We start from the raw sequence: 17,621 nt of genomic DNA, 5'->3' as shown, positions 1-17,621 counted from the left end.
GTAAAAGCAATAGCAACTAGTTCTCTCAATAACAACAAGCAAAATGATGATGTCATTACAAAACATTTGATCAATTTCTTCAAAGTACCTGTTAGTCAATGAATTGATTAAGTATAATAAACTTAACCTGCTAGCTCTAACAGAAACCTGGCTACAACAGGATGAATGAAGCAACCCCCCCTAGCTGTAATAACTATCATAAATCCAGGATTTCTGGGAAAGGAGGTGGGTTAGCAGTCATTCCAGAGTCAAGCTTACTTCTTAGCAATAAAGTCAATCATATTCATAAGTCCTTTGAAAGTATTGTACTGTCTATAAATCACCCAAACAGAAAGACTCAAAAGCGGTTTTAGATTCTGATAAAATTATTATAGTTGGAGATTTTAATATTCATGTTGATGACTCTCGTGATTGTCTTGGAAAGGAATTTGCAGCTTCATTAGAAAATGTTGGTTTCACACGTACGTAAATCAACTAATGCAGTAACGCAGACGACTACTGGTGACATCATCAAGTGGTGGTAATGTCCGGATTTGAAGACACTAATCTTCCAAACCTCTTTGTTTGGAGGGCTAAATGTAGGAGTAGGGAGAAGCCGTAGGAGTAGCACACCTTATATGTGGCATTTTCATACGGTCAATAAAGGGTCAGAAGACACAGGTTACTCACAGCTAGAATGAAGGACACCATACGACAGTATCAGCTATATGTCATAGGTGTGTACGACATCATTATCCCAACAAATATTTCCCAATACGCTTCTGAGATGTATGAAAATGGTACGTTCTATTTTCATGTCTCTTAACCTTTTAAGACCTAAGCTAATATTTGAGCCAACCCTCTACACCTGTATTCAGAGCCCCAGTTAAGCAGAAATAACTCCTCTGGTGATATAACCAAAAATGTTTTGTCTATATGTGTAGACACCAGGTCTGAAGGGGTTAAGGTGGCTGCAGGAGCCTTAAGGGAACTGCAAGACAGTTTCCCATTGAGATGCAGCTGCTTCTCTGAACAGGTCAACCCCCTGTACTGGTTTGTGTGACTAAGGCTGAAGCAGACCAGAGCTCACTTGTTCGATCTGCCAAGTCCAGGTGAGCAACAATCTGAGGGAACAAACCCTTACCTTCCAGTAGGGACAGAAGCATGACCACCATGTCCTTCTGCAAATCCAGCAGTTCCTTCAAAAGTCCAATTTGACTGGAATCCTGAATCAAAAAAACAAACAGAATTAAAAAAAAAAGTTTTTTATCTCTACACACATCTAGACTACACAGACTTCATGAAATGTGCTAAGGAAGAGAAGTACACTACCTCCGAGTAAGTTCTACTCCAAAAAGGATCCTTCGTTTGCATTTTAGATAAAGAACATTTCATTTTAAACACAAACACTAAACTAAAAGTGATTGAAAACATGACAGAACCTTATCCAGGTAATAAATGAAAAATAGATGGTTCTTACAAAGCCTGCCCAGTTAAATATCTGTATTAAACCCTTAGCAAAAAGTAGTACTTGACATTTATTTCATTAAGTATACTTGAGTATAAGTCCAGCAAGTATACTATAAACCCTGTTCATGTAGAGTAAGAAGTATACTATCCGAATTCTTCCTCATACTAAATCGAAACATTTTAAGTTGACAGGATATAGAAAGTATATAAAAAGTAACTTCAAGTTCACTGCCTCACTTTTAGGATATACTAAGTATACGTAGTAGTACACTTAAATAAGTACACTTAAACAGACTACTTTTTGCTAAAGGAAATTAAACCATTGGATAATTTTTAAATATATATAAGAAGTAGCTTTAAACAAAGATACATTTCTCATCTCTGTTTTTATATTACGGTAACCCAGAGAGGAAGCATGCCGCTCAGCAGTCAAGTGTATTTGTCTGATTTGAGTTAATTCTTGCGTTTCATTTTAGAACATTTTTAAAAGGATTAAGTTTGAATTACAAAAAAATTGTTATTTTTTACTATTAATTCATTTCAAAATTGAGGTTTTCTCTTTCTTTTTCTATTGGCGGATTGATTAGCACATTACTCGTAGAAAATATAGAAAAACGATTAATTTGATCTCAGCTTTGGACTTCATTCTGTGATGACTGAGGTAATAACAGAGCATGTGCAGACACAGCCAAACAAACCAGAGAAAAACCTATTTCTACATTTCATTCATACACTTTTAGACATAAAACTCAGTGGAGGTTTAAATAGACCCACTAAAAAGTATGTTTACCAAACACCTTCTGATTCATTACAGTATCTAAAGTCTACTTTATAACTACAAGCATACATTTTTGAAGAAGCTGCTGTTTTAAAGGGCCGACACCATGCAAAACTTTACTTTTTGAGCTTTTAAGTGTATTATAATGTTCACTCCTCACTATAAACAACCTCAAAGCGGTATTTTGATATTTTTACGTATTTCTGAACATTCCTTAAACGTTCTTTAAACATCCATAATTGAGCAAAGACTGAAAAGTGCACATCTCCAGGATAATGATCTGCATGTGACACAGAGATTAATGATGCTTCAAAGAGAAAAGAAACATCACAGCCAGTGCTAATCAGAACAAAGGAAGATATTCTCATCATCTCAGTAAATCCTGAAATGTTCATCTGGTGTTGTCTGCATTTTGTGACCGAATTTCACCACAAAATGAACCCATTAACCATCGGAGCCTCATTGATCAAGTCGTCTTACTTCCAGGTAGGAAAAGAGTTCACGAATATAACTCACATTTCAGAAATTATTTGTTCTTTAATGTCCAAGTGTGATACATGGTCATACATGTGGATATAGTTTATTCTGAAAGGTTGAGAAATTCCTGGAATAGGCCCTTTAAAAGAGCAGTGGGGAAACCTGGGGGCCGCGTGGATGAAGCAGCTCGTGTTTGAAAATGCATTTGAGCTTTCCATGAGAGCATGAAGGGTCTAAATGAGGCAAAAACACAGAATCTTACGCCGTTTCGTTGTCCGGGATCAGGGAGCATCTATCAGGGTTACACACCAAAATGAAAAGGTTATCCATCAAATCTTCTTACCTTTAGTCCTTAATTCATTCTATTGTTTTCTACTGACAGAATTTTCACACACAATGGAAATCTAAATTACTTTGGGGTTAAAACGTGACTAACACACTAACACTGTTCAAAATCTACAAACTTTATTTAAAACATGTTTTCCCAGGTAGCTCCTCAATGAGGAATGAGGTGATATATTGAAATCCCTAGCAGGAGTTGCAGAAGGTATTAAAAGAGATTTTTTATATTCAAGACGGCAGCCTCTTTCAGAGGTCAAAGGTCACTGGAACTTTGGTTTTGGTTAGACTTAAGCTTGGAGGCATGTGAATGAAATTCCATGGAGATTCCCTAAACCAAGGGTGTCAAAGTCAATCAAACACAAAACACACCAAAAACAGGATAAACATTTACTGAACACTCTAAAACTAAAATTTTCTGAATCCATAACTTTTTAACATAGTTATGAACTAATTATATAGCATTACCTGTGATAATGATAGTGTGAATGCTGAATTTGGCCACTGAAGATACTGAAATTGATAGCTAAAAACGCTGTAGCTGATAGCTGAAAATGCTGAAGCCGATAGCCAGCTAAAATATGAGCTAAATGCCAAATTAGCCTAAAAAACTAAAAGAAAAAAAAACTTAGGTTAGCCAAAACAGCAAGCATGTAGCTGAAAAAATAGCTAAACTTTAAAAATAGCCTAAAAAACTGAAAAAATGCCAAAATTAGCTAAAACAGCAAGTGTGTAGCTAAAATATTAGCTTAGCTCCAAAATAGCCTAAAACATCATAGTAAAAGCAAAAAATAGTCCAAAAAGATACCAGAATGCCAACTTTTCCAATGTTAAAACTGTAACTTTTTAACATAATTTTGAATAATAAAAAGGCAGGAATATTATTCCAGAATAAATCAACTTAAACATTAAATAACTTTCAATACTTTACTTTCCATAAGAATATATTTTGTCAAGTTAGAAATAGGTGCAAGATAACATCGGGTCAATAATAATAAAATAAAATAATCACGAGGACGGTTACAGAATTATCCAGTTAGTTTCTTTTCTCTGATATTTTTTTAGAGAAGATTTTAAAAACTCAGATAAATAAAACTAATCATAAACAGTTAAATACAGTATCATATAAATTAAAACAAACTGTTTATAAAACACAAAAAACAACATATAACAGATACGTTTTTTTCTCTTTAACCCTTTAAGACTCAACCTTGCTGTGGAAGACCTAATGGGAAGTTGTTGTCTTCACAAAATCTTTAAAGGGGTCCCACCATGAACATTCTACTTTAAGAGGTTTTTATTGCATTCTACTGTTCACTCTTCACTATAGAGAACCCCAAAACGGCATTTAAGAGTAATCCTCTAAAAACCTGCACTGTCTGCTGCAGGACCTCCCACACCCACGAAAACAAGTGGGTGAAAACAACTGACGTCAGCACGTTGCCAACCGCTCCCTCCAGTAAAGATCTGTGCTGTAAGCTCCGCCCCAAGAAAACAACGAACACACACCCACTTTCTCGTAACTCGTCGAGCCACTTTCTCCTTCACGGTTGACTGATTACGGTAAATCAATTAACATATAGGGTGTTAAAAGGTCAAACTGCTTCAATGACACATAGACAAAGTGTTTTCTCACCTGAGCCAGTTTCATCATCATGTGAGCGAAGACGTGCAGGAAACCCACGACGGCGTCCCACAGTCTGCTGTGAGCCAGAGACTGCTGGTTCCCAGTGCACGGCCCCTGAAACAAACCGTCACCTGTTGAGGTCTCTGCTGTCTTTGACAGGTAGAGGGGGGAGGGGGGGCGTCTCACCTGGATGTACTCCGTCAGGCTGTTGAAGACTTGTTTGGCCACCGTCATTGCTTTGGAGAAATTCCTCTTCCCGGGCTCGTCAATGATGTCTTTTCCAGAGTAATACCAGTAAAAGTCACTGATGGATTCCTGAGGCGGGAAAAGAAAAGAAGAGGGAGGATTTTAATTCTGTTCATCCACGGAATCCTAAAAAAATGAAACAAAATACACATCTTCATTTTATTTTTCTATGCACTAATTTTCTGTTTGACCAAAAGGTTAAAGAGTTTGCGTCTGTATTTTCCTGTTAAAATATTTTTATTATTAAGAGATCCGTTTTTTGTTTCTCATCTGGTTTCAATCTATGTGATCAAATTAGGATCATCTTAAAGTGAAGGGAAAACAAGAGTAAAAACTTGAAAAATAGGTTGTAAATTTGAAAAAAAAAAGAAAAACTTGAAAATACGTAATGAAAACTTGAAGGAATTTTTGAAAATGTAAAAAATATAATTGAACATTTGAAAAAATAATATTAAAAACGTGAAAGAAATACTAAAGATTTGAAAAAAAAAGTTTGAAACTTGAATATAAAAACACTAAAACTGATACCAATTAAACAAAGAATGTTTACGGTAGTTGTACTTTTAACTTTCCTTTGTTTTTCAAATCCCCCCCAGGAGAGTTGATTGGTAACTGTTTTTGTTGTTTTTTTCCTTCAAGTGTCAAATTTACATTTTTTTAATTAAAATTTTGAATTTTTCTTTCACGTTTTCTATATTTTTTTTTCAAAGGTTCAATTTTATTTTTTCAATTTTTCAATAATTTCTTCAAGTTTTCAATATGTATTTTCAAGTTTAAAACTGATTTCAAATTTTCACATTTTTAAAATTTTTTTTTTTTCAAATTTACAATCCATATTTTTCACATTTTCAATCTTGTTTTTCATTCACTTTAAGCAGATCCTGATTTGACCCAATATTAATGCTAAACTGTCGAACATATTTACATTTAACATAATCAGAATTGAGGGTCAAAGCGAACACTAATGTTCTCCATAACCCTGACACCGTTTACTGAAGGAAATGCTTGTTTGAAGCTTGAAGACCATGAAAGTTCATGATGTCAGAGATCAAGTCAGATACTCCATTTTTCACTAATTTGCTCCAGTTTCTGCAGGTTTCATGAAGAAGAAGGCCTCAGCGGTCAGACCTGCAGTCGCAGCAGGTAGTCCACAGTGCAGATGATGACGTTGATGGTGGTGGTGCTGCCCGTCTGCGTCCTCAGGTAGTTCTGGAAGTCTGCGTACGAACATCAGCGTTCCTCTGTCATCACTGTGAAAGCTCACTCTGAAGAAGGCTGAGTGTTCTGCTGACTCACCGTTGTTGTGTCCTTCACAAAGCAGCTGCAGGAAGCGGAACAGGTCGCAGGTGAACTCGTCATCTGCCATCACCTTCTCGTCTGCGCCGGACGAGAAGAACGTGCGTTAGCGTGAGCAGGAGAAGGCGTCAGGAACCCCGCCGTGTTATTCTGTTAGAACACAGCTCAGCACAGGAGGTTAGCTTTGTTACGCCGAGGGTTTAGGAGGTTTACGGTTGTTTATCTTTGCTCCATGACCCGTTTTATTGAGAAATTCATTCATAAATCACATCTTTAGATTTTCAAGAAATTAAAACCTATCTCGTTTTTAGGAAGTTTTCCTTACATTAACTTGATTCTCAAGTGTTCTGATAAGACTTTTATGGTAAGCACAAAACTGCCTTATAAGTGTGAACACAATATATAGAATATAGAAAGTACTATCATGTACTCTCACGTACTCTCCACGGAAGGTTCGCGCAGTGCAACGGATCGTTATAAACCACTAATTTCACTTTCAGAGTTGAATACATTTTTTTTATCTTATCTTAAAACAGAATTTTGTTCACATAAAGCTGTGAAATCAGTCTGGTTTCCATTTTTGTTAGAGAAATTCACACTTTGATTCATGAAACGGTTATTTTCTCACCATTTTGAAGCTCCACGATTCTGTAACTTTTACTGTTTAAAAACAAAACTTTGCTTCAGTCAAACAAACACAACATAGAAAAGACAAACACTTAAATGAAGACGGGAAACCACAACAAAGACGAGACGGGACACAAATGTAGACTAAAGTTAGAGTCACACTTCATGCAGGACAGATTTACTGCACTCTGTGACCCCAGGCAGAGGCTGGCAGGAGAGGATTCTGGGAAATTCTGGATCTTTCCAGATGGAAATAAAAACTATTGACAAAGAAGTTCTTTTTTGTAAAAAAAAAAAAATCTAAATGTGACGTTTTACATGTTTTTATGTTTTTTTAATGATAAATGACAGTTTATTGATGCTCTATCTTCAGAATCACAAACTAAACAGCATTTCTAAGTCAGACGGTTACTTCCTGTGGAGATTGATGAATTTATCCTATATATTCAGCTGTAATCTAGCAAACAGAAAGTGCTAAAACGTGAAGTAAAATGGCTAGAAAACGTATTCAGAGACACATTTCAGGCATTTCTGCTCTTTGAAGCTGCAGTTTACTGCAGGTATTTGTTCTCTAGAATTCTGCTGCACCTGTTCATCGATGCCGTTTCACGATTCTCTTCACAATAATAAGTGAAGGTAAATGTATTGAGAGGTTAATGTGAGGATTCAGGGGGCAAAACAAAAGCTTTCTCGTTTCAGGACATAAATTTTTACAGCTCCCAAATCTTTTCTATGATTGTTTCTGTGGTTGCATAGCAAGCCCTTACTAGCATTCTTCCACCACCGTGCTTAAACAGATTAATGTGGTGCACTTAATGTGGTTTTTCTTCAGGATATGAACTATTCAGGATTAGTTATTAGTCATTGTCTGCTTCTTTTTTCCAAGTGTGTGTCTAGATTTAACTCCGTTTCATTTGAATGTTCCCTTTTATTCAAGAAACTATTTCAGTTTTTTCTCTTTTAGTCTGTCTACTAGCTTCATGAAAAAAAGCAGAACGCGGCCAGCAGCCCTCTCCTCTCTTTAGCTTTGAACAAAATCACCAATTAGTAGAAGATTTAGATCAATTACATTATGATGACTTTGATGATGACACTTTGTCCCGCCCAATTCCCCATATTTGGAATGTTGTTGACCCTTTAACACGACAACTATCCCTGGCAACAGATAATAGCACACGTTCTTTGAATTAAACTTTTCAACCGTCTGCACAATTAATGTAGTTCTAACAGATTCTGAAAGGCAGGAAAAATCCTTTCACTGTTGTAAAGTTTGGCACATCAGTGCAAATCTGCTTTTCAGAATCTGTTGGAATTATGTTAATTACAGTTGAAGAGTTACAGTCATTCAAAGAACGACAACACCCAAGCTAAAGCTCTGGTGTTAAAGGGTTAATCAACATGGCCGACCCACTTCAAGCTTCATCTTCCCCGTCAGAACCCTCCAGTCTCCATGAGAGGCAATAGATCAAGCGAGGGGCAAACTTTCTCACTCAGAGGCCAAAAAGGGTTCTAAAATCTGACAAGTGTCGGACCAGGAGCAGATCTGTGGCGTGTTTTTGGTGATTCACTTCCTAGGAAAGAAATAACAGGATCTGGACAAAAACATGCTTCACTCTTGATTAAAAAGAGTTTTTTTTCTTTTTAAATATGTTTTTTGTTCTTATTTTAGTGCCATTTTAGGCCAACCACAGTTAGTCGACTAATCAATAGTGATTATTAAAATAGTCAACTAGTCGTTACTTTATTATATATGAAGTCTGAGTGTAGTAAAGTTGAAATTTAAGATGGAATTTTGTTAGCTTTCTGGAACTAAGTTTTTTTTAGGCTATTTTGGAGTTTAGCTAATATTTCAGCTACATACCATCTGTTTTGGCTAATTTGGGGAATTTTTCAGCTTTTTTAGGCAAATTTTGCATTTAACCAATATTTTAGCTGGCTATTAGATTCAGTGTTTTCAGATAGCAACTTCATCACTTTAAGCTATCAATTTCAGCATCTTCAGCTGTTAGCACTAGCATCTTCATCAGCCAAATTAAGCTTACAGCATTCACACGAGCATTATCACAGGTAATGCTATAAATCTAGATTTTAAAGGTAAGGATGGTTAAGATTTACATCCAGTTTGCACATGACCTGATTAGTCGACTAATCGGGAAAAATAATTGGTGATTAGTCGGTTATTATAATAATCGTATGCTGCAGCACTAATTATCACCAATGGGTGGATGTTTCTCAGAGAAAAACTCAAACTCGGGGAAATGCTGCGTTCATGTGGTGTTGGAGTAATCGGAACAACGACTGTCCAACTTGGAAATTCCATAAGAATATCGGAAAAACAACAAATCCTCCAACGCTACATGACTGCAGAATAACTTTCCGTGCCTGAACAAAAGTGAATTTATATGTAGTGCGGCATCTATGGGGAGACGCCTGAACTACAGGAGGGAAAGTAAAACATACGAACAACCAAAATCATCTATTCTAGTTTGGCGGGCCAGAATAACAAGTGTAATGGGCCGGATATGGCCCCCGGGCCGCAGTTTGCCAAACAGGAAGTACCTCCTGGCTCCAAGAAGCCAAAATCCCATAGACTTCTATGTTACTCAGTCATTCCATTGGTCAGGATAACCATTGAGTGGGCAGCCGAGGGACAAAAGTGGAGCGGTCGATCTCTGAAGATCGCAGGTTGGGGTTCTGAACCCCACGTTTCTCCTGATGGTTACAGTTTGGCGCCAGTGGAGCCGCCATCAGTGTGAAAGGGTGGGTGGGACTGTATAGCACAATACCCATGGACGCCATTTACCATTCCTTGCTCTACTACCCTATTTGAAGCTGGTCTTAATCCTCTATTTTCCACGATATGTTTTCCGAAGTGAAATATATTTAAGTTATAAACTGACAAATCAGGAGCCTCAATTAAAGTAGGGGGAGTCCTGCTGGTTGACAGATTTAATGCAGCCCACCTTCAAGTTTTAGGGGTGTGGCCTTTCACCCCTACCACTGGAAACCCTAGAAATGACGACTCAGACCCTCTTGGACCAATCACTGCTCACTGGCTCCAACATGGCGGTGTCCGTATAGCAAAAAACATCAACTGAGTTGACTTGGTTTGGTTGGAGTTTGAAGTGAAACCATTCATATCCACTCACTCCAGTTATCAGATACAGTCAGTGGTTGTTCCCTTTTTTCACGTACAGTCTGTTGTCATTATTCAATTCATCTGTAAGCTACTAACCAATAACTACCCAAAAGACAGAGACGGTGTGTTAAAAAAAATCTTCTTAAGCTTGCTAATGATTATTTTCAATCAATACTGACGGATCATATTTATCCATTTGTGGACATTTTCTGCTTTTATGACTAATACTGTTGATGTGAGGTTAATTTGGGAGATTTTTATGTCCCGACAAAGAAAACAGAACTCCTGCTGCTGCAATTCATTTCATTTCTTGGATCAGCCTGAGCTTTTAAGGAGGAAGATGGGAGCTACCTCATCTTCCTCATGAAGGTCAGATCATTAAAGGGGTGGAGCTACAGTAGATCTGTGATCATACACTCAAGGATGAGAATCAAACCCCACAACGGCTTCTTTCCTTCGCAGTAAGAAGACGAGGGTGGAGTTTGTTTTCATGGAGTCCTTGAGTGTGAAATGAAATGCATATTAAGTTCCACAGCAAAGAGAAGACGAGTTAGGAGATTAGGATCCAGAAAAGAAAGACAGAGGACAGAGAGGAGAGAAAGGAAGAGAAATAAGACAGAATTTACCGCGTTCTGTATCTGAGAGCCGCGAGAGCAGCATAGGTAGGAAGGACGTGGGATAAAAGGATCAAACGGGAAATGAGAACGATGTGGGGGGAGAGAAGAACAGAGAGACGGAGTGAGTCCAGAACCCCCGATGGCTGTCAGTGTCAGACAGAACAGTCAAAATGCTGGAGCCTGCACACACCGCTCAGACCGAACACATACATGACCTCAGAATGCAGAACCACCGAGCAGCACGGACACCAGGCAGCATGTGTGTGTGTGGGGTGTGCATGTGTGTGTGTGCGTGACGGAGCGGAGGATCTCCGCCGTACTCACTGGTGCCCTCCTCTGAAACCATCCCCAGACCTTCTGCCTTGTTCTGCCTCTCAAAGGCGTTCAAGTCCAAAACGCTGCAAACACTCAGACGGATTAGAAGGCAACCCTACAAACAGAACCATTTGGACTCATTTAACGCAGCGGTCTCCAACCTTTTTCAGGCCGCGGACCGCTTTATTGTCGGACAATATTTTAACAGACCAGCGAAAGTGAGCGTCACATTTTTATTTTTAAAGCTTTCAGTTTCCCTTAACTTTCGAGAGTAAAGTTTATCTTCATTCTCTGTAAAATATCTGCAGCTGCTTTAAACTGTATTTGTAAACTAGAGTTCTTGGAGGAACCATCAAAATGTGATCCAGAGGAAGCTACAAAATGAGACAACAGCTTCCACCTAGTACAACTACAACAACAGATAAACACAAAAAGAAAAAATTGTCACATTTTAATATAATAAAATTATGAATCCCCTGTTTCAATAACTTTATTAGCAACATCCTTCAAACGTTAGACAGCTGGTTGCTGAATATTGTGAATTATTAATATGGTCTGTGGGAAAAATTGTCTTAAGAAATCCATATTTAGAGTTAAGAGGGTTTTTAAAGGGTTTGGCTAAAGGAGGAATTTGTTAAATACAGATTTATTTTATTTTGAAGAGGAAGGCTCCTCTTTTGTTTCCTCTCCGTCTCTTCTGAAAAAAATACATGTTTCAAATATGTTTTTTATACTAACTTTGCTAACTTGGTAGTTTTAATTTAGCTGCTGTGAGAAAGTAGTGGATGGATTTTAACTGGCGACCAAAAGACGTGACATACGTCAATAATGAAAAAAAAAAAAACATGAGTTTTCCAAAATAAAAGTTCCTTCATAATCAGATTATAAATAAAATAAAAAAACTTAAATTGTGATTCTTTTCTCTCAGCCACTGGCTGGTAGCGGTCCATGGCCTGAGGGTTGGGGACCCCTGGTCTAACAGGTTTCTATCAGGAGGAGCATAGAGTCTCAAACCTGCAGGTCTGCATCAGAGCCTGAACGCTCAGGAAGAAGCCCACATCCTTCTTATCCTTCAGATAATCCAGCATTTTCTGCATGCAGACAGAAGAGACAGATTTTATTATTAATCTGATGAAAACGTGGACGCTGCACAGAAAACAAAATCCCCAGAAATTAATAATCCGGTGAAGATATTCCAGACTTTTCCGGATTACCTGCTGCACATCGCTGTTGCCTCCGTTGAGGATGGAGATTCCCAGTTTGAGAGTAGAAGAAACCATGACTCCAGGTTCACCTGCAGCCAAAAACATATGAGGGCAGGATGTAATATCAACAACTAGGTCATGTTCCCTAAATCCCATGTTCTTCCCAGACTGAAGTTAGGAATAAGAAAGAGGCTCCTGTTTCATGAAAGCTGCAGAGAAATCGACTCAGACTGAGGAAGGTTTCTCACTGGACTCAACCATGAAAGAGTAGAGTTGAATAGAGAAGAGTATAGTAGAGTAGAGTAGAGTAGAGTAGAGTAGAGTAGAGTAGAGTAGAGTAGAGTAGAGTAGAGTAGAGTAATAGAGTGTAGAGAAGGGTAGAGTAGAATAGAGTGATGTAGAGTAGAGAGAGTCAAGTAGGGTATGGTAGCAAAGATGGTTCATAGTATAGTATAGCAGATTAGAGTAATAGAGTGTAGAGGGGGTAGAGTAGAGTAATGCAAAGTAGAGTAGAGTAGAGTAGAGTAGAGTAGAGTAGAGTAGAGTAAAGGAAGGTAGAGTAGGATAGGGTAGAGTACTGTGGGGTAGAGTAGAGTAGGTTATGGTGGAGTAGAGTAGAGTAGGGTGGGGCAGAGTAGAGTAGAGCAGGGAAGGGTAGAGTAAAGTAGAGTAGCATGCCGTGTGGAGTCGAATAGAATAGAATAGAATAGAATAGAATAGAATAGAATAGAATAGAATAGAATAGAATAGAATAGAAAAGAAAGCTATTATTTACATTTATATAATGGAATTAAACCCTGGAGAACCCAAGAACATTTTTCCTTGACAATTAATTTAACATGTTTGTATTTTTTTTGTGTGTGTTAATTCCGGGTAGCAGCAATGGAAATTGTCCCAAAATAAAATAAAATAATATAGAAAATAACATAAAATTAATAAATTTAAAGAAGTAAAAAAATAAAAAAAGCAAAGACGAAAATAATTTGAAGGAATTGTAGGATTTTAAGTATGAAATAAACAAACCAAATGCACTACTGTCTCCAAAAGTAAATAAACCTTTTAAGTAAAGTGTCAGTGAAGTTTCATATTTTTATAGTAAAAGTATCAAACATTTTTCATAGACAGAAAAAAAAAGATGGAAGTTCAGCTTAGTGAAATAAAAACTGAAAAAAATATTTTGTTAACAATTCAAATAAAAATATGAATATGAATTTAGGAAGATTACAAAAAGCTACCGATCAATGATGTGATAGTCTTATCATAGGAAGGAGATGTACTAAAACGTGTGTCAAATGTTTGATTTTTCCTCTAAAGATGAAAAAGTCAGTTTGTAAAACATGTTTTCTGTTCTTTTCAGTCAAGCTGAAACGGCTGAGTGTTTTCTAGTTGCTCCATTTCTATTGAGGTGCTGCTGCATCTTCAGTGGTCAGGAGAACCTGCAGGTGTGTGTGCAGCTGGCACCTTTGCAGGCGCTGATCATCTGCAGCACCATCTCTGCAGCCCCGCGGTTGTGCAGACGGGACTGCTGGTACAGAAGCCTCTGTTTCTCCATCTCCTTTTCCTGCGGAGGAGAGCGAGGAGGACACGGCTGTAACCCCGCCCACAGACGCTGCACTGCCCCCCACACAGACACACACTCACACACATCCTCCAAACTAGGAGCATCCTTCCTGTTTGTCACACCGTGACTGTTGTTGAGTCTTTTGGTTTCTCCTCGTGTCGTTCACTTCCTGTATTCTCTCTCACGCGCACGTTCTCTTGCACACGATGTGTGTTAGTGATGGAGGCAGTTATTCCAGCTCTTCACTTCACTCAGAGGCAGCAGATCCGTCACCTCACAGCAGAGCTTCTTCTTAAAGGAAGCAGCAGCTGGTTTCTCATCAACACATCATGCACTCCCCAACAAACCGACCCACTTCCAACCCCCCAGGGAGAAGGCCCTCCTGGTCGATTAGTTTGAATATAAAGAAAAAAAGATCCTCAAAATGTTCTGAATTATTTAAATCTAATTTCACACATTTGATGCAAACTAAATCACTAAGTTATGAACAAAAATAGCTGAGCTTCCTAGAAACATTTTATTTTGTATTTTTTCTATAATCATTTTTTAAACAATGAAAACAATTTTCAAACAAAAGCAAAGGAGCTACAAAACTACTGTTACTGTTGGATTAAATATATGTATCTAATCTATAACAATGTAATCTCTGTAAATATATTACAATATAATCTAGGATATTATAATCTAGTTCATTAACTAATCTAATTATCTAATAATAATAATAATAAACCTAATTTTACCAAACCTGATATGGTGATGGTGATCTAATCTATGTTAATAGAAAAGGAATACTATTAAATTATTTACAACTTAATCAAAGTTTTTTTAAATATAGCTTTATTTCACCAATTCTAATCAATTATATTATAGTTATGTAATATAATTATTTAGTAATACACTTTCAACTTAATTAATCAACTTATTGGATGAATTACAACATAATCTGGTTGGTCATATCTCAATATGTATTTTACTGATTCTAATGTAATCACATTTGATCTGATCTACTCTAATCTACTCTAACCTCTTCTAATCTATTCTATTCCAATTTGCTCTATTTTAATCTTCTCTAATCTAATTCGCTCCATGTAAATCTATGTAAATGTATTTAATCTAATGTAGTCCGCTGTAATGTCCTGTGCTCTACTGAACACTACTCTACTCTACTATACTTTAATGTACTTTACTCGACTCTAATGAATTACATTTTAATGTACTCTACACTACTCAGCTCGAATGTAGTCTACTCTATTGTACTTTACTATACTCTACTGTACATTACTCTATTTCAATGTCCTTTACTCTAATATACTCTACTCTTATATAGTCTACTCTACCGTACTGTACTTTACTCTACTTTACTATGATATACTCTACTCTAATGTATTTTACTTTGATATACTCTACTATACTTTACTCTAATGTACACTACTCTACTGTAATGCACTCTAATATACCCAACTCTACTGTACTTTACTCTAATGTACTCTACACTACTGTACTTTACTCTACTGTAATGTAGTCTGAGCTACTCAACCCTAATGTACTCTACTCTACTGAGCTTTACTCTACTCTAATGTATACCACTCTACTTTACTCTACTCTACTCTGGTCTTAACTCAACAAAACATCAATTTGGGGTCAAAATGCAGTCTTTCATGTCCACCATAGTCAATCATCCTGTTGACAAAAGAGGTTAGATCCTCCCCCAGCACCCCATGCACAAAGCCCCTCCCAAAGCACACAGACCAACATATACCCCTCCCTCCGCCCCCCTCCCTCGTAAGCCTGACGTGGGAAAGTCAAAGTGTTGTGTGGAGGTGGGTGGTGGTCACTTGTGTTGACTGTGAGAGGAAGAGGATGGTGAGTGTGTGGATGAAGAGCGTGGGAGTGTCTGGGCTTGGACTGAGGTTTTGGGTGAGCACAGAGAGGGAGGCGTGTTAGCAGAGTCCAATTCAGTGAAGATGGGTTAGTTAGTGCAGGTGACGCCAGGCTGGGGGCGGGGCCGGGCACATACGTGCAGCATGAATGGAAGAGAGCACGCTTGGCGAGGATGGATGAGAGGCAGCCAACCATGAGGTCGTGAAAGGCAGCATCACATTTCAGAGCACAGCGTCCACAGAGGAACCGTCGGGATGTGCAGATCAGAAAACAACTCATTCTTACAGAGATTTCACAGTGCAGAGCGGTGTAATGCTACCCTCCAGGACAAGCAGTGGATCTCTAACGCTGCGTTCACACCCAACGCGATTCAAACGGCAAATTCGCTGCTGCTGCATGTGGGAGGAGCTACTGTCCAAAGATGCTAGCGTCATCGCAACATGGAAAATTCGACTGTATATATAATATACAGTCGATGTAGAAAAACATGGATGATGATGATGACAGATCCATTCAAAGCATCAGTCATCACATCTCCATGTCTGTGTTCATGAGATCATTCAGAGATTCTCTCACTAGATTGAGCTTCAGTCGCTTTCAGCGGTACTTCTGTCTTCCTGTGACCCAGTTTGACGACCTGCTGTCCCGCCTTAGTCCGAGGAGGGAAAACAAAAAGAATAAAATTCTTTAAACAAGAATAAAATGAGAAGATTGTTTTAATGGAAATAAGAAAAATATAAATTTCAGGAGGAAAACAATCAGATTCTCCTCCATGTTGGTTGTGGGCTCCACCCACTGATCATCATCATCACGGCCAAAGCTGAATTCCTTATCGTTTGACACGACGCAAATTCTTCTCCAAAGTTCAGATAATTGAACTCAGGAACCATCACCTAAAATGTGCCACAGGAACACATCTGTACCATTAACTGCGTTTCCATTGAATTTGCGATAATAAATTTGCCAATTTAAAAAAAAAACCTCACATTTATCAATGCATGTGCTTGGAGGAGGTGGTTTTTGAGGCATATCAAAATGACATATCCACAAAACTGCAATGGAAACACTTTTTTTGAATTAAATGAGTCAAGTGTCCAACAACCAGATACAGCGCTGAGGTCCCACAGCTCATCAATTTTATTTTTTATTTTATTTATATAGCCCAAAATCACAAAAGAATTTACCTTCTTGCATCAGAAGTTGAGCGTGTCATGCAGAATTGTTGGATCCACAGCTCCTCTGTAAAACCATCAATTTCTCAAAATCTCTTCATCTGTAGTCACTCCCATGCAGCCCGCCACTCCATAGCCTGAATAAGACGCCAACATCTCCTTTGATAGATGATGAGCGCTAGTGCCGTGGCAGAAATTTGAATGTATCTGCTGTACATCAAAGTATTGTTCACATCCGTGTTTTATGACTTATCACGTGAGTTAGTTTGACAACGGAGTATTAGGGCCACCAAAAAATAAAAAAAGAAAAAGTAATATAAACGTTTTTTTCTTGTAAATTTATTTCTTTTAATCTTGTTAATGTAAGAGAAAAAAACTCTTAAATTTACGAGAAAAAAGTTCTGCCTGTGACTTTTTAAGTCATAAATATATCCAACTTTACTCTCATATTTTAACAGTTACGACTTTTTTTCTCGGAAATTTACGAGATTTAAAGTCGTAATTAAAAAAATGTTGTTTGTAAACTGGCCTGAATACTTTGTCGTAAGTTTGTGTTAATTCACATAATTATGATTTATGGAAAGTGTCATTGCAAAATCATGTTTCATTTTTTTTTTATTTCTATAATTTTGATAACGATTTGGGTGACGTCACCCTGAGAAAACAGTTCACTTCTGGCTCCAACAAAGTGAAGTCAACTCAGTGGCCATTTCTTTGTGATGTAGACGCTGCCATGTTGGAGCCAGAAGATGTCGGTAAACAGTGATTGGTCAAACTTGGTCTAAGTCAACGTCTCTATGGCAACCTGTATGGCAACCAATCAAGAGTGAGGTTGCTGGAAAGCTACACCCCTACATTGAAAGCAGGCTACATGAAATCTGTCAAACGTATT

The 17,621-nt window shown here is 37.8% G+C and overlaps 1 protein-coding gene across 7 annotated transcripts in view; it reads right to left on the bottom strand.

Moving 5' to 3' along the window:
* Nucleotides 1-17,621, bottom strand: part of ryr1b (ryanodine receptor 1b (skeletal)) — a 105,466-nt gene that overhangs the window by 10,576 nt on the left and 77,269 nt on the right. For 3 of the 7 annotated variants that reach the window (XM_036214666.1, XM_036214667.1, XM_036214668.1), the window contains 12 exons: nucleotides 13,577-13,676; nucleotides 12,125-12,204; nucleotides 11,925-12,001; nucleotides 10,920-10,993; nucleotides 10,605-10,616; nucleotides 6,213-6,293; nucleotides 6,045-6,133; nucleotides 4,857-4,985; nucleotides 4,680-4,784; nucleotides 2,967-2,996; nucleotides 1,312-1,341; nucleotides 1,124-1,205 (listed from right to left, as the gene is read on the bottom strand). In XM_036214666.1, coding sequence (XP_036070559.1) covers nucleotides 1,124-1,205; nucleotides 1,312-1,341; nucleotides 2,967-2,996; nucleotides 4,680-4,784; nucleotides 4,857-4,985; nucleotides 6,045-6,133; nucleotides 6,213-6,293; nucleotides 10,605-10,616; nucleotides 10,920-10,993; nucleotides 11,925-12,001; nucleotides 12,125-12,204; nucleotides 13,577-13,676 — 889 coding nt within the window. The remainder of the gene's footprint in view (nucleotides 1-1,123; nucleotides 1,206-1,311; nucleotides 1,342-2,966; nucleotides 2,997-4,679; nucleotides 4,785-4,856; nucleotides 4,986-6,044; nucleotides 6,134-6,212; nucleotides 6,294-10,604; nucleotides 10,617-10,919; nucleotides 10,994-11,924; nucleotides 12,002-12,124; nucleotides 12,205-13,576; nucleotides 13,677-17,621) is intronic. The other 4 variants (XM_036214669.1, XM_036214670.1, XM_036214671.1 and 1 more) reach the window with 2 other exon arrangements.

The sequence above is a fragment of the Oryzias melastigma genome, linkage group LG13 (genome assembly GCF_002922805.2).
Source record: "Oryzias melastigma strain HK-1 linkage group LG13, ASM292280v2, whole genome shotgun sequence".
Taxonomy (NCBI): Eukaryota; Metazoa; Chordata; class Actinopteri; order Beloniformes; family Adrianichthyidae; genus Oryzias; species Oryzias melastigma.
Note: the sequence above shows the minus strand (reverse complement) of the source record. Positions and strands in the feature narration are given on the sequence as shown.